The 24,336-nt window shown below is 37.8% G+C and overlaps 1 protein-coding gene across 7 annotated transcripts in view; it reads left to right on the top strand.

Moving 5' to 3' along the window:
* The first annotated feature begins 531 nt into the window (after positions 1–531).
* mical2b (microtubule associated monooxygenase, calponin and LIM domain containing 2b) overlaps positions 532–24,336 on the top strand; it is a 54,739-nt gene continuing 30,934 nt past the window's right edge. For 2 of the 7 annotated variants that reach the window (XM_067500841.1, XM_067500838.1), the window contains exons 1-4: positions 534–726; positions 20,293–20,664; positions 22,818–23,025; positions 23,948–24,064. In XM_067500841.1, the coding sequence (XP_067356942.1) occupies positions 20,401–20,664; positions 22,818–23,025; positions 23,948–24,064 (589 nt within the window). In that variant the 5' untranslated portion in view covers positions 534–726; positions 20,293–20,400. Of the gene's footprint in view, positions 727–797; positions 951–1,596; positions 1,620–20,292; positions 20,665–22,817; positions 23,026–23,947; positions 24,065–24,336 lie in introns of those variants that run through there. The other 5 variants (XM_067500844.1, XM_067500843.1, XM_067500845.1 and 2 more) reach the window with 5 other exon arrangements.

Below are 24,336 nucleotides of genomic sequence, written 5' to 3'. Positions count from 1 at the left end.
ACTCATTGTGACAAGCGTGTGCAGTTAATTTGACTACATTTGCGGCATGCGTTGCCATGTTTTATTTTTGTTATCTTAAAATAATGAAAATAATAACCTTTCAATATGTAGCATTTCAAAGTCGAAATAGCAAATTAAATTGAAACTACTTGACTGTATTGTATAAAGGCTGCATGAATAATAAATATCGGAGTAGAGTGAGAAAATGGGGAGTGAGAAAATGTGAATTAGCTTGTTAGCCAGTTAGCTAGCTTATCTTATTTTCCTGTAGGAATTGAACAGGTTACGATTTAATGTCTTACCTAGGTCTTTTGAATCCACCAAAACAAAAAGAATTGGTATTCTGTATCTTTTTATACACTTGTCCCATTGTTTTTTCTGAGAAACTAAAAGGAAGCCTTTGATATAACCTTTGAACCTTTCTCATTGAAAGTAATACCAATTAGTTTTCTCCATTACTGCTTTTTGAGTTTTATTGTTGAACACGCTAACCGGAAGTGGACCCTTCCTGTAGTCGGACTTGAGTCAAGACCCAGAGCTTGGGGATGGACAGTCACACTTGGAGCTTTCATGTGAGGGGCAGGTCGCCTAAAGAGAAGCTCAGAACTGAATGTGTTCACTGACCTGTGAGCACAGTTTGTAGCTTCTGTTAGGGGCATATTGTGGACGAGGGCTGGAAGACTCGAGCGGGACCCGCAGTGTTTGTACCTCGGCTGACTTTCCGGGGTGAGTAGCTGACAGCCGCACTTCACACGAAAGCGTGTGTGTACGAACGAGCGCTTATCGGGAATGCTATTTTAAAACGGTTCAGACATGACACTGAGCTCGCACTGACAGGAAAAGTGTTTAGTTTTTGTGCGGAGGTAATTCTTGGTTGAAGGTGCTGGACTTCGCTGCTGTTGAGGAATTTCTCGGGGCGGCAGACTGCACGGATTGGAGAGGTGCAACAGGTGAGGCGGCAGGCCCCACACAGGTTGAGTGCTCAGCACAAAAGCGGTTTGACGATATGATGAGAGCGTAAGCTCACATTAGTATTAGTTGCTTTTTGACAAACATTACCCTGCTGACAACAGTGTAATGGTTGGTTTGTGGGTTTTCAACTTGGGTCACTTCACTATCACATAATGAGCTCTAATGTACAAATATTACAAAAAATGAAAATAAATGTAAGTTTGATTTTACCTCCACTATGTACGCTACAAAGGGAGAGAGGTGGGGACATGACTTTATCTCACAGCGGACACTAGTTGTTCATGTAGACGATCCACATATTACAAACTGCAAACACAAATGTCTCCCAATTAGGCCCTGAAGTAAAAAAAACCAACCAAACAAAACGAACTTACACTTCTCAGTTTATTAGGTACATCAAGCTAAAACTGATGCACCCTAACGCAAGTCTTGGAATTGTTTCTCCTTAAATTTTCAAACTGGTTTAGAGAGATTTCTTGCAGGACTGCAGATTGCACTGGTTTTATCAAAGTGGAACTAATGAAATGGGTGTGTTTCCCCCCCCTCATTTTTACTAGATTCATATGTGTAGCAGCAGGCTTCATGTCCTCGGAGACCTGAAATCCAGTCAGGCAGAAAGCCCCGTCTCATCTTAGAATCTGCAGAAGGTGTGGACTCATGTTTCAGTAGTGAGATGAAGTTTGTGCCAGCCATGCAGAAGCAGAATATCAGCCTATTTGCTGCTCCTGGGCTTTAGGATGGAGAGCTGCAAAGGAACTATTCGTTCTCGAGTGAATGTGTTTTAATGGCTCCATTCACGCTGTATTTATGGATTGTGGATTTCACGTGAATAAGTGTTAAGTAGAGCAAATATTGCAAGTAGCTTAGAGTCCCCGTTGTACTGAGTACTGGTCAATATAAAGGACTAACTGGTCAGAGGTCCAGCACTTAGATTAATCTTTGCTAAATGATGAAATGTTTTAAACAGAGGTCAGCAGAACAAAGGCTTGTGGTACCAAGTTGCTACAGGTTTCACACTATAACTACTCTTGGAACTACATTCAAATTCCTATTGGTTAGCACTGCATAATTTAACTTTTAAGTTTAAATCTTTTTGTCAGTTGTCTTGATCTTCCTTTTTGTTATTTTTGCAAACCTCAGAGGACTCAATGAAACATGATAGCAAAACTTTATAAAGTTCCGTTGGCTTTAGTTTGTAATATTCAGGGGAAAAAAATGAAGGGATAACTTCCGTCATCTTTCGAAATATTTATTTTTTTATCAATCACCATACGGAAACTCAAGCGAAAAAGGAAAACGCTTGTTTAAGATATTTTTATCAATGTTTTCCTAAATGTTCCTAATTGCTTTAGGTTTGTACAATAGTCTGAAATAGCAGATCTCCACTGAAGATCTGCTATTTCAGACTGTTATACCATTTCCGGCGGAGATCTCTTTTGGCTACTAAGAGCATTTGGACGGAAACACTATAAAAATATCTTGAGCAGTTGTTGTGGAATAGAAAAACGTGTCCCTGACTGTCTATTAGAGTCTGGCTGATGTGTTTTTTAATACTTTTCGGACAATAATGTAGGTTTATGACACAAAGGATCTATCTAATCCAGGATGCAGACACATACTAAACACAAGTAGCATTAATTCCTTGTTGGTTTTAGTGTCTGAAAATGATTGAAATGGTCATTTTAGCCTATTTGAAAACCTCAGCTTTCTGTATGCTGCTCTATGATTAGGTCCAATGAAGCTTCCAGTGCTAACTTTAGGGGGAAAACTGAACAGCTCTCTTAAATTTCATCACAACAATCATATGCAAAACTTGTTTAAACTGTAATCTCCACAGATTGTGCTTGCCCCCATTAAAATATTGTGGTGAAATTGGTCATTAGTCCCACCAAAACAATAAGCAAATGTTATTATAGCATATGTCAGTGACCGAAATAAAGAGGAAATTGTCGGATGCATTAAATGAAGACACTATGACTTTCTGAAGCAAAGTGCTCCATGACTAATACACGAGGAAGTGAAGGAGATGATGTCACAATATGCCAGCCCATAATAGGTGATTTGATACACTACCAGGTGTTAGAACAGAGGATGTTACTGGAAAGACATGTGAATAAAGACCCAGAGAGAGCAAGTTTTTTTTTTTTAATTTCTTTTGTTTTCTTCTTTTCATACTTGTGACAAAAAATGCCAGTGTATTTCTTTTTACTTAAAACATTTGCATGATTGAAATGTACTGTTTTACCAGGCTTTCTTCAGGTTTGAGCTGGGTGACACACAGGTGACCTATACTCTGTAATGTCCTTAAACACATATTGTGTGTATGCAGCACAAGTCACAACGCTTCCTAACAGGCAGGCCTGGAACTACAGTGGTGGTAGAGTGGGCAGTGCAGCCCCCAAATTTTCTCATGGCCTTCAGCGCCAGCCCATGGACTGTGTTAGTGAAGACACAGAAACCATCCTCTTTGAAACAGTAATTAGTTGCCACCTACTCAGCTCTAGTCTTGCACCACTTTCAGTCACAGACATGGTGTGTGTCATGGTAAACCGAAGAACTATGATTTCCCCCCCCCCCAAAAAAAAAAAAAAAAAAACATTATAAAGAGGATGACATATAGAAAAATAAATGTTAGGGGGTTAATAAGTAATACTGGTTGGAAGTACATTGGCAACAGGAATAAATGTATTTTAATGCGAAGCCCGCACACAAAGGCAAACGAAAAAAATAGGTGGTAGGATGTAAGCATTTCCATATCACGCATGTAACATGACTTTTCTTTGTTTTATTTTTTTGGTATAGTGGTTAACATGAAAGTGGTGGCTGTCTGTCAAAGGTTGTCACTGGAATAATTGGAAATGTTGTGGAAATATTGGATTGAAGCACTGGTTTTGCCTTTAACATAGTACTAACAATAGCTATCTAGTTACTACCACTATGGGGACCCTAACTTTGAAGGTAAGGGGACACAAGTAAGTTAGAGTGCTTGTTTTACTCGTCCTCACATGCAAATAATGTTTAGTTCCCTGGCCTGCTAAAGTTTATAAAGTGGCATCAAAACTCCTGTGACCCAATTACAAGACCAATTACAGTAATTACTCTGTGTGGCCGTTAACTGTGTCTGTTAGTGTTGGAGTGACGCCACAGTTCATCTCATCTGTCTCATTTTATTGTTTGATTCTTTGGAAATTGTAACCTAATGAAATATTAGACAATTGTATAAGGTTGGGGTTTTTTCTTTCCTGCTGTCATGCCACCGATCCTTGAGATGTTAATCCCACATTTCATGTAGACGTTACCTACTTATCTGTACCTTGGTGCCCAGGGGGCCAAATAAGACAAGCCGTTGCACAGGCTGTCACTTCCTGGAATAAGTGGTCGACTTAAAAGGGGTCTCAGTCTAGAGGGAGAGACAGAAAGACAAAAATACACCAGGGGCCTGATCGTCACTGGCTGACCAGAGGGTCTTCTGTCAGATGAGAAGGGGCAAGTTAAGCTCTAGTATGTCAGAGGTTTTTCCAAAGGTTGTTTTTAGGACCAGTATTTGTTGCCATGAGGGACAGGTTGTATTCACAATACCTGCATCGTTCCTGTTTTTCCAACAAAAATTGTATTGGTTTGGTTCTGATGGCTAGAAACATAGAGCCCTGTGGTCAGTTTGACCAGGCTAACCTATTGTCCACTGGTGGTCCACAGCTCTAATCCTTAAAACCCTACAAAATCCTATACTTCTTTAGTATATGGGAAAACAAGGGGCTGAATCCCACTCTAAGTTGAGGTTTTAAATTTTATCTTAACTATCATTAAGTGTATTTACCATTCAGAGCTATAAAATAACCACCAGCAAGTGCTGGGTTATCAAGACGGTAAAGTTTTTCTCGTTCGTTATAATATCAATAATATATATGTAAAAGTAAGAATTTACTGCTGAGCCAGTGTATCTCCAGGTGCAGATATTTGATATTTGGCCCTGGCAAACAAGTGGTTGGCTGTTATATTCAGGATGCCGTTATACTTATGTAATTGTGCACTGCAGTTGCTGTTTCATGTGGATATAACATGTAGGATATAATGTCACAACTGCTCAAAATTAGTAGGCCTAGCCCTGTTTCAGACATGTACGACAAGTGTTAGTACTGAGAGGACTCAGGGTTTGATTTCAGGGCTCACATGCACCAAATAGAGCCTATCCCAGTTCAACTGAACATATGGCATTCAAGCCAAAGCTACTGTAGTCTGTTTTGTAAGGTTAAAGCCTGACTAACATTTGTTGTCTTAAGCTCATATTTAGTCCTGAAAATCCAGGTTCTCCTCTTGGACTCATTAAGACAGAGATTAAGGTGGAAGGGGGAGAAGTGTGGTGGGGTGGGGGGGGGGTTCACCAACCTTTTTTATTTTTTCGTATTCATATGTTCCTGTCAGTATCATGTTATTGTTAATGAATATGTCAGAATTTCCCAGAGATCTGATAAAATACTGGACAGTAGTGACTTAAGTTTTCAATTCCCTTGTGGCTATGTTGCTGTCATGGGACTCCTGCTTGTGCACACGAGAATAGCAAAGGCAGAAGCCTTTGTAAGCTTTTGCCACTGGCTGTGATAAATAAGTGATGTTCACATCTCGGAATGATCTTATGCTCTATTTAATAAGGCTTTGGGGCGTATTTCATTGCGCTTATTACTTTTAATAGTTTTAATAGTTTTTCATTTTGTAAATTCATTTTACTTGCTTGCATTTACATTTACTCATTTAGAAGATGGTTTTTATCTAAGTCTACAGAGTTCTAACACCAATTCAGTTTCTGCTTGCCCTCTGACACATACTTGCACTTCAGACACGTGTACTTCTGTTAATATTACATGGACATGTTCTCCACATGTGCACTAAAAAATGATGGCAGCCTGGACATTAGAGCAATAAGAAGCACTCCTGTGTTGTATATGTTCTATTTGACTGAACAACTGCTTCACAAGAATAGACCCAAGGATGTGGAATAAACCGTACATAAGTTTTTTTTTTTTTTAATTAATGAAATGACCTAGCAGTGTACTTGTGTAGCACAGGCATATTTGATGTACAGGCACCGCGGGCAGTTCTCACTAAAGTTTTGCTGCAGTTGGACTAGTGAATAATCCCCCATCCGCACACACTCATGAGGTGACAGAATGTAGTTCATGGATCCAATGGTTGACACAGAGAATGTATGAAGTGGCCCGTAATTCACTCAGTCTTTGCTTGGGGTCTTGGCTGTGTAGTGTAGAGTGTTAAGTGCCGTCCCTTGGCAAAACCCAGTGGGCAAAAGGGATGGTAGACCTGGATGAGGGTGTTTAAGTAGAAAAATTATATTGGGGTCAAGTTTATGGTTGGGCCAATATCAGCCATCTGTTGGCTTAGTAGTTGCGGTGTCACGCCCCCCTTCCAGACCACATGTTGAAGTCTCTCTGGGCAAAACACTGAACCCTCATGGACTGTATATCGTCTGACTTTCAACCTGACAGTGATTCTGAAGACCCACAACCAAAGAGAGCAAATTGTAAAGGGTTGCGTTAGGAAGGGCAAAAAATGGTACCAAATCAACCTGCGGACAAATGATCTGCTGTGGCCACCCTGAACTCACAGGATAAGCTGAAAGGGCAAAAAATAAATAAATTACTACAGCTGGTATGTGAAATGATTTCCTCTCAGAAAGGCACAAAAACATACCTGATGTCCATTGGCTGTAGTCTTTGTACTGAGTTCAGGTGCCACTTTTTGGTTCAGTAAAATGTGATGTGAGGTGACATGAACTGACCCAACAGTCAACATTGGTCATCCCTAGGTATTTGATGCCTCTCATCAAGCTGATCACTGTATGTCAGTGTCAGAGCTCTAAACCTGGCTTCTGATCCTTCCTGATCAAAGAGCCTTTCAGTTTACAGTATTTACAGTATAACCTCAAGTCATTAACCTTTTTTATTAATGTGTAAATTAAACAATGCTAAGCTAAGATAGCTAACATCCTGGTGACAGTTTTGTTTAAAAAGACATGCATTTAATGTTTCAGTACTGGACTCAATTTAGGAGCCTGATTTATTTTAGACTTTGCTTTTCTTTCTGTGTTAATCCAGAATGATTTCCATGCATTTGAATCTTAACCTACTCTGATATTTAATGATATGATATTTAAATCTGATGAAACAGACCAGAGATGCACATTATTTTTCCCTTTTGTCCTTTCTTCTTATCAGTTACCATTTGACCCACAAGAAACTAAGATGGGAACATGTACTTGTCCGTTGGTCAGTCAGCGAGTCTTATTTAAATGTTTTCAATGTTTTACACTGTAGCAAAATGCTGTACTCTTATACTTCTTGTCTTCCTACTTACCATTAATCAGAAAGCAAGATTACGTGTATAGTACTGATGATGTGACTCATTGCTTTAAATTATGCTTTGCTTTGGAACGTGAGCTTTTTATGGTCTGACTTTCCTTGGTTGTGGGTCTACAGTATCACTGTAAGGTTAGAGGTCACACCATATACAGTCCATGGGTCAGATCTAAAAAGTAGTGGTAATATTACTGCTGAGACTCACAACTAACATTGAAACAAGCTCTTCATAGACAAAAGAAGAGAGAAGGTGTCAATTAGAGTTTAGAGATTGAGTTTGCAACTGGAAATAGAATACTACTGTAATTTACATCATGGGAAGTATTTTTTATTAAGCAATTTCTCCTGTTCTAAAGCACAGAATGATACACCCAAACAGTTAATAACTGTTCTTTCTGCCTTAAAAGACTTCATACTTTAAATGTCTGTACAATATATCCTACAATATACCAGCTTGTTGACTAGAAAACCTCACATTTGCAGGAGTGTCCAAAGAAATTCTGACATCTCACATTATTGCCATAACTCCAGAGAACAGCTGCTGCTGCCATTTGAGTGACGGTAGATAATCTTAAAGTTGTATTGCAGGCACTTTAGAATTAAAAAACAAATTTAAAATTAAATATGTTGCCTAGCCCTACTCTGTGGTCCTTACTATACTGATTGAAAAGTATGTACATAAAACATATTAAAATGTATTTCATTTTCTGTTTCTGGTTAGTGTGTACTTACACCTACAGCATGTTAAAATATGGTAACTGGTATTCCAGTAGGATAACAAGGCATTAATTTAAAGGTGTGGATAAAAAATAAGCATTCTTCCAAATATAAATCATCTGCATGCGTGTTTTTAGACCCATAGAGACTGGATATTAGTTTCTTCCTCTACTTAAGGCTCTTGGTTCCTTGCGTACATAAATAGGGATAAAATAAATCTCTTCTATATTTTCCTAATTAATGGTGACTAGGGCTGGATGTTTTTGGAAAATAATTGAATTGACATTTTTTTAAGATCAATTTTGCTTTGTGATTTAAACTGTATAAGATAATGGAAATGCCAACCAACAACATGAAAAAATGTTGAGGTTCTAGCTGACTAGCATATCCCCTTTCTCAAAGTGACCATAATGTTCTCCAAAACAAAGACAGTGAACTTTAACAATAAACTACTAAAAAAAACTGTTTTAAATTAAACTTAATTTCACGTGAAGTTCTCACATGGTTTAGCTACACATGCGTTTCAACTGATACTCTGCTTGTTCCTGCCGTGCATTCTCTCATTCAAAACCAAAATATATTCAAATCACAGATGTGACTTTACTCTTTCACTTAGAGCAGTCTTTTACTTTTTGCCATCCGGGGTTGGCCGATCCCGAGGTCATGTTCACTACAGTCAGCAACACAGCAGTAAAATTTTGCATCTTAAATTTTATTCATTCACTCTCACACACTTCCTCCGCAGACGGGTTTTTGCATGTAAAGCCTGTGGGAACACCTCTCTTACTATTGTAGCATTAAAAATAAATTAAATGCAGTTATTGAAATTTAAAAATCCAAATCCTGTTAAATTGCTATATCAATTTAAAAATGTATTGTTCAGCCCTATTGTGGGCCATAATAAGAAAAATCTGAGAACAAAAATAATTAATTTGTGGTGTTTATGATTCCTAGAATAATGCAATGATTCTCTATGGAGAAAAAAAGCTGGTTGGGACAGTGTGCATAATGTTATTACTGCAAAAGTTGTATTGATGCAATTTGCACACTATGCCAAAAATGGTTGACAGCCCCCAAAAGTGGGGCTGTGAAGCACCAGATTTTTACACTATTAATTCACCACTGGAACTTGACCAAGAAAACAGATGTTTTTTCATTTTCATTATAGGCCCATTTATACAGCAACATGTGATGTAAACAATGTAGTTTTAAAATGACCTATGCCAATGTTTTAGGAGGAATAAAATGCATTCAATACCTCAATCGCAGTGCTTCTTGAAAACACTGAATGTTAACAGAACCCAAGTTTACAAAAAAAACTCCACCGAGGACTCTGACCTCTTTTAACATTGGGCTTTTTCCTTTTTCCGTTTTTGTATTGTTGCATTTGTATGTTAAATCCAAGCTACACTTATACTAGTGACCACAACTACTTTATTCACAAATTTGTGTATTTCCTCAATTATTTAACAACAATTGCCCACTCTACTGGGCCATGATCTCCCTACCAGGAAATAACAAATATGTACAGTAACTGATGGGTAGTGTGCTCCCTCTTAAACCCTCTTATCTCTGTTATGTATGGGTGTGTCACACTCAGCCGGGGACCAGACTGATGTGGCTCATAGATATTCATGCAGACATTTCCACTCCAGAAAGACGTGAGGTAGTATGTGCAGTTTGACCTTGTATGTTCTTTAGTAGTGAGTTTGTAAAAATGTTGGACGCACAAAATGTTTAATTATTTCAAACTAAAGAAAACGAAGAAAAACTTTTGCCAAGGTAACAATTTAAGATAAAGTGGCATCCAAAATGCAGTTGAACTCATTCTTTGTGTAAACACTGAGTGAAGATGTATCAGCTGAAGGAATGAATGAATGCTCTTTAAACAGTTGCAATGTCATTTTACTGTAACCACTAAAAACAGATCAGTTGTTATTTAAAGACAAAAACAAGACAAATGCAATTGCTTAGTCAAATATACAGTCCTATGTATATAAATGTTCTATGGCTTTAGGCAATGTGACGATCCCAGCCAGACGATTGATATACATGATTGCAGTCAATAATTTTCCCTTATTCATTATTTCACACCATCAGATATTTGCGGTGTTATGTTATGGCAACATACTTGTTTTTAGGGTCATAGTAACTTGACCTTTGACCTACAGTCACAGTGTATTATTTATACCCCTTTAGTTTTTGCACTTTTTGTGTATAAATTTAATTAGAAAAATTAACAAAATCTCTAATTTTATCAGTCTATACACAATAATTGATAATGGCAAAAGTAAAAAAAAAATTCTAAAGGCTATTTTCAGTCTTGTGCCTGAGCTTGTCAGTTACATCTTTGGATTCTTTACCCAAACTGATGGTTAAATATTACGTTATAATCGAAACTGGTGGTGAATGTGATAGTACTTTAAAGCAAAGGTCATACCACTGACTTTCATGATTTCACATGATCATGACACTTAGAATATGTTGTTATTGTTTTCTGACGCCTCTGAGACTTTTCTGTGGTGTGGTTCTGTGGAGACACATTCTGACATTCCAGCTTTTCAGAGCAAATCACCACTGTTGGAGCCATTCTGCATCACATTCAGCAGGAGCAAGACTCCTGGCCAAGTCTTTGTGGCCAGATTAAATACCTTAAATAACTAAGAATCTCCAACACTGCTCTCTGCACCATACACTGCCTGTCCAGACTGTTTCTCTCTGTTCTCACTTACTCTGATTTTCCTCTCTCTCTTGGCATCTAGTCTGTCTGGACAGGAACTTGTTGCTTCAACTTTGATCCCTTTCTCAGACATTCACACACACTTATCCACAGGCTACTGACTTTACACACCTAAAGCCTTGTTATGTGGAGAGTGAAAAACTGTTCAAACATAATCATGTGAGTTATTAATTAAAATCCTTCCGACCTGTTCTAGGCTGTTTCTTTATATCTAAATAAATAACATAACATAAAATACAAACATAAATACTTTAATGTTTCATGGCCTTATGGAAGATTTTATTTATCACAAAGTAGAAATCCACAGACAATGAAGAATTAGCAGGTATCTGTTAGTGACTTATGTTTATTTTCCAGTTTCATACACAGCAGAATAGAAAGTTCTGGCACAACTCCACCTGTTGCCAAGATGCATGAAGAAGAGAAACTAATATTAAGTCTGCAAGCTTATTCAACATATTGTGGCCAATTCATTTGGACAAATCGTTGTTGTTTTATTTATTTTTTTGTTCATAATTGTCATAAAACAATTGACTAGAGACTGAACACTGGTAGAAACTTAGAAATTATTGAAACTTGCAAAATCTACAAAACCCTGAATTAGACATTTGAAGGCTTTGGTAAAGGAGAGCTTTTAGCTTTTGATTTGCTGGTGTAGTTAAATAAGCTAACGTTATGATTCCATCGTGAATGAAATGTTGCTTTGTTTGTAGCTCGGTGGCACATTTCTCCTGCTCTAGTTGTCAACTTGTACGCTCCAATTCCTCATGCCTCAGGTGGCTGGTAACCTTTTTCCAGGGACATTTCCCCTTTCCAGCATGACTTGTGCCGACTTCAGACATTTGTGTAACTCCGAGTTGTAACAAAAATCAGCCAAATATCTAAATTTTGAGTTTTTGGAGACATGGCATCAGATATTTTACTGCATTTATTCTGTATAATGTTGGAGTGAGATCTGTCTAATGCTTGGCTGTAGAGGTTCAGGAATGTTATCTGAGCACAGCATGACCAAAGCTAGTGTGGCTTGTTAAGATTGATGTTGCTGTGCCAGTTTTTCTTTAAAGATAACTCTTGTTTAAAGATTGGGGCCCTTGCTGATGGTCACTATGTCTAGACATGTTATCACAATTGAAAGCTTAATGGTGAAATCGTGTCCATTATGTCTTAGCAGCCATATTTATAAATGTATATAAATAAACTACTTTGAATCACATTGGAACAACTCTAAACGGGAAGTGTAGTGTTCTTTAATTACAAAGGAATAAGTGAATTTATAGTGTCAAAATGGCCTATCTAATGAAACCAGTATCTCTATATTGCGCCTACAAAGCTAGGGCTTTTTTTCTTTACCAATTCAGTGCCTTTGCCTCCAAATATCTAGTACTTTATGCAAAATATACTGAAAATGAAAACTGCTAGCTGTAGCTTACCTACCTAAATAGATTTCACTGTTGATATTTCTTCTGGTACTTTCTAACATGTACAAAGGCATAGTTTGATTAAAATGTGACACGTAAGTTTTACTAGAGGCTACAGTAGTATTTCATGTGTGGCTGCATAGCAAACAACAACTGCATTATGGGAAGAGTAGTTTTAAAAGTCAGCATGTTCTAGGTATAAAGTCTTACGCTTTTATAGAAGGCTACTTACAGTGTTTCACCTACAAACTATTACAACTATCTTCGAATTTTAAACAACAGTGGTGGCTGTTGCACAGTTAAGGTGACCATTTTAATATGAGAAGGCGGGTAGTTACAATTTTATTTTATGAATTATCTATTGATATTCTGTCATCTAGGTCATATAATATAGACACATTACATGTTACAAAAGTAAGTTTTCTTGAAAACCTGCCTTGAAATAGAAACTGATTGGAGAATACTGTAAACCCCCTTACACCCACATATAAAATTGGAAAGGCGTATCAAGTTAACCACTTCCTGTACCAAGATTCCCAGAATGCAAACTGCCAGATGTGACTATATAGAGTACAGCTTCCAAAGGCTGTGATCTTTCCCACAGCCCTCTAGCTTTGCATTTATCTGTGCGCTCTTTGCTATATTTTCCTCTTGACCTAGCAGGTCAGAGTTACTTACACTAAATCACATCTGATCATCAAAGCCAAACACAATTAGGGCAGTAAATCTGAGTTGATATCAGGATGTTACAGTATCTTTTCTCCAGTTCATTGTGTCTTATACAATAGGTCCTTTTGCCTTAGGAATATGGGTAAGCTCCTTAATAGCAATAATCTATTTGTTTTCACTGCAGGTAAATGGGTACGATAATGTCTACTTTTAAATAATTTGGCCAACCACAAGGGTTAAAGCTTTGGAAACGTTATATCTTGCTCTGCATGCAATGGCCTAAAAGGCCAAAGGGTTATAGTATGTGTGTGTGTCCCTGGAGGGAGTAACGGTAATTAAGAGATTAATTTATGTGGCCAAACTGTTAGGTAGCAGAGAGATGAGACCCCCAATGGGCCACTCAAAGTCCTACAAAGAAGGTGTGTGTTTCTGGGGAAGTTGGATTTGCATGTGTGGTGGGATATGAGACTGGCACACATTAAGACTGACCAAGCGTTGTCCTTGTGCAGCATGCACTTTCTCTTTCCATGATGCAAAGACATGATTGCACACAGTGCTCATCCACAGTCTTTGGGGTGATTGTGTTTCAGGCCTGTTGGATGGTGTGTGTGTGTGTGTTTGTGTGTTGCATGTATTTAACTTGGTGTACGTGCAGGTGCTTATCTATGTGTTCATATATGAAAAACAATATCCTTTTACCAGCTCCTCCAGGACAGCAGATTCCATGACATGAGAATAGTGAGAATGATGCTTAGGGGTTTCCAATGGTTGGAATCTAAAGCCTAACTTTGACAGATATATTGAGTCTGTTGTTGGGCAGAGTTTAGGTAACTTTAGATAAAGCATTACATTTAAACTACAAAATTTTAAGAATCGCAAATGTAATGTCTGAAATATTTGCATGTAAAATGTAGTATGCAGTTGCAGGTTACATTAAGGCACTACTGAGCAACCAAACACTACTGATGATGATTAAGGTACTTTTGAATGTGTATCAGTTGTAGTTAAAGCACTGAAAGTATTTGAAGGGTCAGTTGAAGTGTTAGCGCCATTACCCACTAAGCTGAAAGAACTGGGCCAATGGACTCTCGCTAAAGGCAGATTGTTGATTTGATGTGGCATGGCCCTTAAGGAAAGGCTGTTGTGTAATTACTGAAAACACTTGAAATTTCAGTTTTCAGTAATAAGGTGTACATTTCATTTCAGTCGCCAGCTAAATTCTCGATTTTTACATATACCCTAAGAGTAGTTAATCTAGTTAACACATACATTAAGAGTTAAAAGCAAGTGAACTATCAGCACAGTGTGTGAAACATTAATTGACATTTAAGCCATAAAAGTGGTTGAATTGTTTGCTGCTGAATCCAATAGAAATTTTTGAAGAGGTAAATGAAGTGTGTACATTTTAAGTTTTTGTGTAGGATGAAAGCAGTTGAAATGTAATTTACCTAAATTCAACTGAAAGTAGTTATCAGGAAAGTTTCGAAGTGTCAGTTTAAGTGTCAGATGTAAGCAGTTAAAGTTAGCTGAATTTTAATTATTTAAGGCACTTAAATTATTTAAGCCTCTTTCATTTTGTTTTCAGTCATCACACATAGTTTGAAGTTGATGGCGCTTAAACACTTCTCGCCCTAAAATTACTAATCCAGAGACAAAACTTTTTTCCAATGTCATCAAGAAGGATATTATGGTGCTTTTCCATTGATAGTAAGCAGTACCGGTGACACATGCACACATTGCTGAGGGCAGTTTTTTTTGCATTAAACTGTTAAATAATTTCACAAAGCTGTTCACCATCATTTTATAAGGCATATTAACACCTCAGTTAAGCATTGATATGGTTGTGAGCATTGTTATAGGAGGGAACAAACAGCCCCATTGTTGTTTTTCAATATCAAGAGTGGGTATTTGAAAAGTCATATGGCACTTATTAAAAGTGGAGGTATTTCACTTGTAATATTTAAACCCTTAATAAAATATGGGTTGTTGCCTGTTAAAGGAAAATGAAATGACTAAAGAAACAAGGAATCAGGATATTTTTCATGATAGACTGGAGAAGTGATGTTCTCCTATTAGTAAAAGAGCTTCTTCTAGGGTTGGTAAGTGTTACGACAAAGTCTGGAATTTATGTTTTTATTTCAAGGTGGTTTCTTCTGCATCTCGCACCTCACAAAGTTGCTCTTTGAGTGTGATTGTGGGTGTGTGACTGTTTTGTCTGTATTCCTGTGGCCACAGTGTTTGAACTTCTCCCATGACTGCACAGCTGAACCTTTCCATGAGCAGTCCTAATCCTATCAGGCATTCAGTGAGGCTGGAGGAGGAAAATATCTTTTGTTGTTGAGAAAAAATATATGTAACTTAATTACTGACTCTTTGAACCCTGTTGGCTTGTTACTGTTGGCTGGGGCTGTAGGATTGTAGAAGGGAAATTCGGTCAAAGCAGTGTGTGGCGCTGGATACCTCATAATGAATGTAGGACATGACACTTCTGGCTTTACGGGGCAGCATGTTGACCCCTGCAGTTTATTTTCAGAGCAAGCTGCAAACATTCCTTACATTTTAAAGCTGACCTCTTTTATAGGATTTCAAAGTTTTCCTATGCATTGTACAGGCTTTAGTATATCCTCACACTTTTCAGAAGACAAACATCATGGCTATTGCAAGCTCCACAAAGGTGATTTGAGAATTTCATTTGAATGATTTTACTATGGTCATAAACCTACACCCGAAACAGATCCGTTGATAATGATTATAAGGTAATATCACATACAGTGATGCTGTGGTTGGTGATTCACCCCAGACCATAACAAATGCTTATGCTAAAAATAGTCCCCACAACAAGCTGAAACGTGAACTTGTCCACAAAACCCAATCCCACTGACTTTTGTCCATCTAAAGCAAGTTCAGGTCCAGAGAACACTGCAACGTTTCTGCTCAAAACTAACATACAGTAAAGCTCCCCCCTTGTGTAATAAAATAAATAATAATAAAGTTTCTGTTTTATTTCTGGATTTTGTTAAGTGACATCTGTTTTTCAAGCTTATGTGGGTATATTAATCAGCGTAAATCTAATCTAAATTAGCTTATATTTACAAAATATAAATAGTTTGATCAGTAAAAACTAATAAGCTTTTCTTAGTACTTCTGTCCACCTGTCTGAAATATATTGTCCATATTAGCTATTAAGTCTCCACCTCCTGCTGCCAAATAATTTTCTGTTTAACTGTTTTTGACATTTTCTGCCTATCATACGGTTCTGTGTACATCGGTAGGTATTTTAAATTGTTACTATTCTCCCCTCCCTGAATGTTGATTTTTAGTTCGGCACATAGGCAAACAGGTCCTCCAATGAGAGACAAGGGTTTCAGTTTAGGCTGTTAATTCAATGCCTCCCAGATGAAAGTACTGTAAAGCTAAGCCAGAAAGGGATAAACAAACCAATACTTTAAAGTTACCAGCATATCTAATCAAATATACAAGTAGAACACAACTGACATAACTTGAAATGTGACCATTTACTATTTCTTATTTCGTTTAGCTTGATGCTAACACATAATAGGAATTGCAATTAATGTGCTAACAGATATTAGCATCATAATAGAGGCATAATAATTTTTTATCTCTACATCAGTTCAAACAAACTAAACCGACCTTGAACCTGTAAATTAACATGTTTATCATACTTATAGACATATGTTCTCTTTGCTCTGTATAAACTAACTATGATATACTATCTACTGTAGCATTCACCCTCTTCTCTACCAGCTAGCACGGCAGGTCTAAAGACTAGCTTCGGCAGTCTCAAAGGGACAAACTCAAAAAGTAAACGAGTTCAAACATTTCTACAGGGGATCAACCTCATGCATTAGATGAGAAGTCTTCATCTTGAGCAGAAGGGCATCCAGTATGCACTGTGCAATGCCAATCATCCTTTCCTACACTTCGCCCATGTGGGCAGGATTAAAGATCCTGCTGCATTTACTGTCATGAAGATAATTCCTAAGGTCAGAATGTTCTGTGTTCAGGTTAAGCTCTTTACAGGCTCCAGTGAAGTTTGCACCACAATTTGAATGTAGTATTCTGAGGGGGCCTCTGATGACAGTCAAGCATCACAGGCCATTAAAACTTGAAGTAGTCATATACTCAAACCTTATGATGGCCCAACATTTACTCTCTACATGTCCTCCTCTGGTTCTTTGGGAAGTGACTGTCAATGGACCAAAAACATGAAGTTTAACATGAGCAAATGGTAGGTCAAGAAGTTTTCTTGTTGTGCAGCTTTAATGATGGTTATTGTTGCTTCCCTACCGTTGCCATTGCTTGGTGCTTTCGTGGTTCTTCTCACTGCCGTCATTAACCTTGTAACTGCTTAAGTGAGTGACTTCCAGGTGGAGAATCTTTCAGATTCAGACCTTCTTCTATGTAGTAAAGGTTGCCACCTCTGGTCGAATCTCTTGATCTACATCAGGATCAACTAAGTCAAAATGATCAACATCAGTGGGATGTTGTTTCTCAGCTCTTGACAGAAAGGACGGACCAGAAAAGTTGGTGTCTTTGAGGACTGCAGCTGGAACAGGTCGAGTCCTGTGGTCAGCAGGATTTTGCTTAAAGTTGATATAATACCACTGATGTGGATGAGAATTTCCTCTTCCTCTTTCTTTCCTCTAACTCTGACATAGACATAGAATCGTCTTGGGTGACTTATTGTGGATGTAGCCAAGCACAATCCTACTATTTGTGTAGAAAAGCACCGATTGGATGTCAATGTCTATTTCATAATTGATGAGATCGGCCACTCTGTCACTGGTTTGTGGAGGTCATTATCGTCATACCAGAAGAAATAATGTTTTTCACAAACTGCAAAACATTAAAACATCTGCTATAACTGCAAACAAATCTTTGCAAAAGCGAATAAGACCTCCAACTAGAGTATTATTCAGGTCAGTACCAATTAAGAGTACATGATTGAGAGAAACACATTTGTACTTCCCACTGGAGTTGAACACTAATCTTATTTGGTCTGGGTTTTGAGTATGATAAACACAGACCAATGGTAGATACATTACCAACACTCTTCATCTTCCTTCAGGTGAGGTGGAGCTAGCTGTGCTTGGTTTGCTTCAAACATTTTTTGCATGAAATCAGTGAAATATGGTTTCTTGATGAAAGGCACTCAATGGTTGGTGGTTTATTAGGAGGGCTGTTCCATGGTGACTTAAATGGCAAAGGGCCAACCCAGCTTTTTGAACTGTCCCTGTAAACTTCCAGTTCTAATGTCTCTAAAAATCTTCTCTTCCACTGAGAGTGTTGGTTTATCATCATCTTGTGTTCTATGAAATACTTGAATGCCAAGACCATCTGAGTCAGTCTGGAGTTGACTCATACTTGATGAGTAGTGAAGACTAAAGTGAGTGGAGTGGTGACTCAGATTTTCTTGAACCTGGATGTTGTTGGGCTTAGGAGTGAGGATCATCCATTTTGTACTATGTTAGTCCTGTAACAGTTCCAACAGAACATCACCAAGCTCCGTCAAGCGCTGATTTTCCCTGTTTAAGATTTTTGGGAAGGCCTCAATCTTGGTCAGTAATGCATGCTCTATGATTTCTGGTTCCCCAAAACAACCCTCCAATCTCAGTTACAGTTACCATGTAGCCACGTACTAATGCTAAAAGTAACGATTATGAAAGTGGCGTGACTCAACCAAAACTAAAATGGTGATCTGAAACCCCTGTAGAACTGAGAGTTCCAGAGTTTAGTGATAATTCTACTTTTCTAATTTGTCACTGGAACCAACACCTTTCACTGTACATGTACACCAAGCAGACAAGTAGACCTCCTAAAGCATGCCATGATATCTGGCAACAAGTCAGTACTAGTTCTACTATTTATGTCAGGAGACGGACCTTCAGCACTTCATTAAACCCTAACTACAATAAGTGTAAAATACAGCATATATAAAATATTCTACTGCAACATATTTTTCCTTCCTGGGATTAATAAAGTATCTATCTATTCGTTTATTGATCGATCTACTCCTTTAAATTGCGAGGTGAGTCCTCCATAGATCCGTCTGGTTTTTCTAGTACATCCCAGAAATGCTTGATGGGGTCCAGTTTTGGAGAGGTTGGCAAGAAAACACATAAATCAGAGAAACAATATTTTGTGATTGTTACACAGCTATTTTGTCTAAAACACAAAAATATGATCACACCTAAACACATACCTGCAGAAAAAACTGAAGTGCACATGTATGTGTCTGTCCCATGGTTAGACAGACACACCGACCTAAAACTGGATGCATATAATGTTTGCAGACAAGAGCAGTGTGACAGTGGGTCTGGCAATATGATTTTGTTTTTTATTTAAATCACAAAAAAGTCCACACATAAGCATATTTAAGTTATAGTGACAGGATTTTATTTTTTAATGTGACATATCAGACTTACCCATGGTACGTTCCGTGCCTGAGAAATTCTTTAGGGGAAACACTGGATGTATAATTGGTCAAGAACAAAGTTTAGGTAGGTGGTACATGTCAGAGTAACATCCATATAAATGTTATAAACACATTGCCCAAAGCATCACACAGTCTCTCCACCCACTTGCCTTCTTCACATTGTGCATACTAGTGTGATGTCCTTCAGAGGGAAGCAATGCACACCCACTTCATACCATGAAAAAGGAAATTGTGATTCATCAGTCGAGGACACCTTTTCCCGTTGCTCTGTGGTCCAGTTCTGATGCTTACATCATATTGGAGTCACTTTTGGCAGATCAGCGTAGACATCCTACGCCATTGCCCACAAACTGTGATGCACTGTATTTTGACACCTTTCTGTTGAAACCAGCATTAATCTTTATAACAGTTTCAATCTGCAGTGTTTCTTCTACTGGATCAGATTACACAGGCCAGCCTTCACTCCCCACGCACATAACTAAACTTTGGCTGCCTATCAGTTCATTGGTTTTCTTTAGTTTTGTAGGACCTGAACACTGCAGGACAAATAAATCCTAAAAGAGCTAGAGTTTTGGAGTTGCTCGGACCCAGTCACAATTTAACTTTAATTTTAAAGTTTCTCAGGTACGCTCTATTATAGTTTTTGCCTCCAACTATGAACTTCTTTCTATCCATCTATTATATTTTTAACCTCTTATCAGGTTCAGTTTTGAAGGGGGCTGGAGCCAGTCCCAGCTGTCACTGGACAAAGTTCTCAAAGAGCTGGTATGCGTATGCTGTGCATGCCTGTGCTGCAAGGGAACCATGTTAAAACTTAAGACATAAAATATTTGAACAATTTCAAATTTGCTGGCAGGCATTCATGTTATTTTATACGTTATACTGAATTGATTTTATTTAAATTTTTTTTGTCTCTTTCTAATGATTGTCTTTGTCATTGGTTTCTCTTAGAACCAGCATGATCTCACAGACATCATAGGAGCCTAGTCCTGACAGTGTGAAAAGGAAGTAGGACGGGAACAACGGAGCGAGTGTTAGAGGAGATTGAACACAAAGTAAATGGGTGAGACAGAGGATGAGCGCACAGCACAGGCCTGCCAGCTCTTTGAGAACTTTGTCCAGGCGTCCACCTGTAAAGGAACTCTACAGGCCTTCAGCATCCTCTGCAGGCAGCTGGAACTGGATCCTCTGGAGTACAGCAACTTCTACAGTTCCCTGAAGGACGCAGTCAGCACATGGAAAGTCAAGGGTCTGTGGACCAAATTGGACAAAAGGGCACAACAGAAGGTGTACAACCAGAATAAAGCCTGCCAGGGCACCAGGGTAAGAAACACCAACTGGGAATGACCCATACTGCAGTGTTTTTACCACCTTAGAAGTCGCTCCAGATATTCACAACAGTTAGTGCAACCAATCCCTGTAAATGATGCATGACCTTGCAGTTTAAAATATCATAAAAAGATTGCAACATGCATAACAATTTTTCTTCCTGTGGGTGTTGAGTAAAAACATACAGTAATGTAGGTGCCTTTTTGGTGTCTTTTTCAATGTGATGGATGCCATCATGAATACTCCTTTGTTTTTGTTACTTAGCTTACTGCACAAACAAACAAACAAACAAACAAACAAAAAAGAAACCTGTCTTCGACAGTGCTGACCAAGGAAGTAGGAAGCAGTAGATATTTGGCACCAAAACTGCAAGACCAGGGAATGTGAGGCATCTCTTTTCAGCCAGGTAGAGAAATGTAGCCACATTATTTCAGAGTAATCCTTTTTAATTTAATAAAGCATTTTTTTAATTTAACAATACAACACCTAGCTCGAACCATATCCCTCTGAAAGTCCCACCGACACAATGGTGGAAACAATGAAAAAACATCAAACAAAAATCCTGTGACCTCAATGCAAAATTTGATCTGAAAGAATGTATCTGAAATTGTTGTTTATGAACATGACTCCAAATCATGTTGACTGATCAATGGAATGATATGATCAAGAAACATCACATAGCCATATAGCCACAGACAGCCATCTCCTTTGGGTGATATGAAAGAGAGTCATTCAGATGCAGCTCTTTAATGTGCTTATGTAGGGGCTTAGAGGGGCCTTTAAGTTTGCCCATAACATGATGTTAATTTTGTCATCTCCTATCTAGACTGTACATAGATAGCTCTATGAGAGAGAGAGAGAGAGAGATCATTTGTAAAGGAATTGTTAATCTAAAAATCAGCTTAGGGAATTAAGCTTTATTTGGTCAAATAGCAAATTAAGACTTTTTGTGAATGAGGATTTGTTTGGAAAATAGATTATGTAAGAGGATATTTTCTGTAATTCTATCTAAATAGGTTATTAAAACAAAGTAATCCAAACTTGTTCATGTGGTAAGTATATCAAACAGGATGTTTTGTGTCCTAATGTCTAACCACGTACAGTATGTATAAGCATTATAACATGGTGCTGGAATAACTTCATATCTGAGAAAAGATAAGGTGTCCAGAGATGAAAGTGGTCTGAGACTTGCAGAGGGGAGATTAGCACAGATGGGTTGGGCTGAGGGTGGGCTAAAAATAACAGCTAAACTATTATTTTTAAGACTTGTTTGGGAGAAACGGCTATTTGAAAAAAAAATAGGTGAAGACTTAGGGGAAGGGTAGTCTACCCATTTAAAAGTGCTTCTCTTCAGTTTACTAGAAACCACATACTGACCTGGAAATGAGACGAATTTAATCACATGCCCAAGTCAGGCGAACTACAGTAGCATACAGTGTTAATATTATAGTATATCAATTTAATAAAAAAAAGTGTGTAAAGAATTTAGAGAGAAATCTCTTTATTACTATTTACACTCACCACTATCAACAAATTTTTATAGTCAAAAATAATTTATTTCACACAATACAGATGGGGACAATGATCACTCAGTCGCTTTTCCACTGACTGGAATGTTTTTTTGTTTTGTTTTTTTAATTTAAGGTTTATTTGTTATTTAAAGGGCAAAAGCCAAAGTAAAATGAAGATGGTTCGGCTTAATTCAAAGTCGAGGTTGTTGCTACAATACAAGGAAAAACACTCATTCCTCACACTCACACAACATTCCTAAGCCTTACCCTAAATCAACTTTTAGCTTAAATTCTAAAGCCAAGTCTTGAGCCTCACACAAGCATTTAAAGTAGTGATGTCAAAATGTCCTTAAATAGTTTCAAGGACAAATTGTTTTCATATCAACATAGGGAATATATGCACAGACGTGCAGTTTATTGTGGATATAGATAAATTACATAATGTACATAATAATGTCATTTTTCTAAACTAAAATATTGAGTTAAAGTAATAAGTGTCACTATTTCAAATAGTATCGTGATACCATAAGTACAGTAAATTAGATAAATGCATATATAGTAGTCTTATGTAATTAGTCAGAACCTGTAACAACTGCTGTGAAGTATTCGATAATCTGCCTTCTTAACCCTACGCAGTGTCTGATCATTGGTGGGGGTCCTTGTGGTCTGCGAACAGCCATTGAACTGGCCCTGCTGGGCTGCAAAGTTGTGGTGATAGAAAAGAGAGACACCTTTTCCAGGAACAACGTGCTCCACCTTTGGCCATTCACCATCCATGACCTCAGGGGCCTTGGAGCAAAGAAGTTCTATGGAAAGTTCTGCGCCGGCTCCATAGACCACATCAGTAAGTCCAATAACTGTTGTTTTTCAGGATTGTTCAGAAAAATCTAATATCGATAAACCACTTGTCACTTTTCCTATTCAACTTCTTCTCAAAAGTCAGCTCTATTAACTGTAGATCCTAATCAAATTGACACCATTTCTTTATCCATTTCTACCAGCTCCTAAGCTCTACTCTATAAAATCTCATGAACTTGGACCAAATTTAATGTGATTATTCATGTTTTATTCTAATAATAGTAAATCATGGTGAAAAAGTCTTTAAACAAATTGTCTTGTTATTCGGGATTCCCAAATCTATCCATCTTTCATTTTTAAACCTGATACTGATCTGATTAATTTAATATCAGGCTACTGCCAATACTGATTCTGATCTGATGCTTCTACAATAAAAGTTGAAAAAATCTAATAAAATATATCTGGCACATTGAAATAACAGTAATAACCAAATAAAATACGCCTTATTTATCTAGAGCTACTTGGTTCACATACTGGACCTCCTCATTCAAAAATATAAGTAAAAAAGTTTTATATAACTGGGAGAATGTGACTTTTGTTACTGGTATGATGAGATCCTCTGGAGTCACAATGTAAAGTATCTGCTTGATTTTTCTGGAGCTATGGAAAGTTCAATTCTTTTGCGGTTAGTATTAGAGTGAAGCATCTGTGTCACACAAAAAATCTTCTTTATACAGAGAAGAGTTTACCCAACTAATGTTTTACAAATTTCTGCATGGGATTGTTACACCTCTGTTGGTTAGGACTTGACCCGTTTTTATTCAAGTAAACCAATAAAGTAATAACTGCCTGCTGTCTCAAAGATAAGTAGGTCATCAATGTTTTGCCCACACTGATAACCTTAAGTTTGCTTTGTATACTTTTTTGCACCTTAACCACACGTTTGTTTTTGCGTGTATCCACTCTAGGTATCCGTCAGCTCCAGCTGATGCTTTTGAAAGTGTCTCTGATTCTGGGAGTGGAGATTCATGTCAATGTGGAATTCATCAAACTTGTGGAGCCACCAGCAGAGCAAATTGACGACAGTGAGTCTGCGTGTGTGTGTGTGTGTGTGTGTGTGTGTGTGTGAGAGAGAGAGAGAGAGAGATGTTAAAGGGTCATAAGTGGCACAGATATGCAGGGACTCACTTGCATATCTCAGCTATATATGGAAAGATCTCTGCTCCCAACACGTGTTAAAGTGATCAGAAATGTTCTCAGAGAGGACACATCAGCAGTGGCAGTAATTGGATCTGAAGTGATCTGTGGAAAATAATCTATTGATAGTCTGCTGAGGGTTACAGTATAGATCCTAAAT

The sequence above is a fragment of the Channa argus genome, chromosome 4, assembly GCF_033026475.1.
Source record: "Channa argus isolate prfri chromosome 4, Channa argus male v1.0, whole genome shotgun sequence".
Taxonomy (NCBI): Eukaryota; Metazoa; Chordata; class Actinopteri; order Anabantiformes; family Channidae; genus Channa; species Channa argus.
This window is presented reverse-complemented; position numbering and strand designations above follow the sequence as displayed.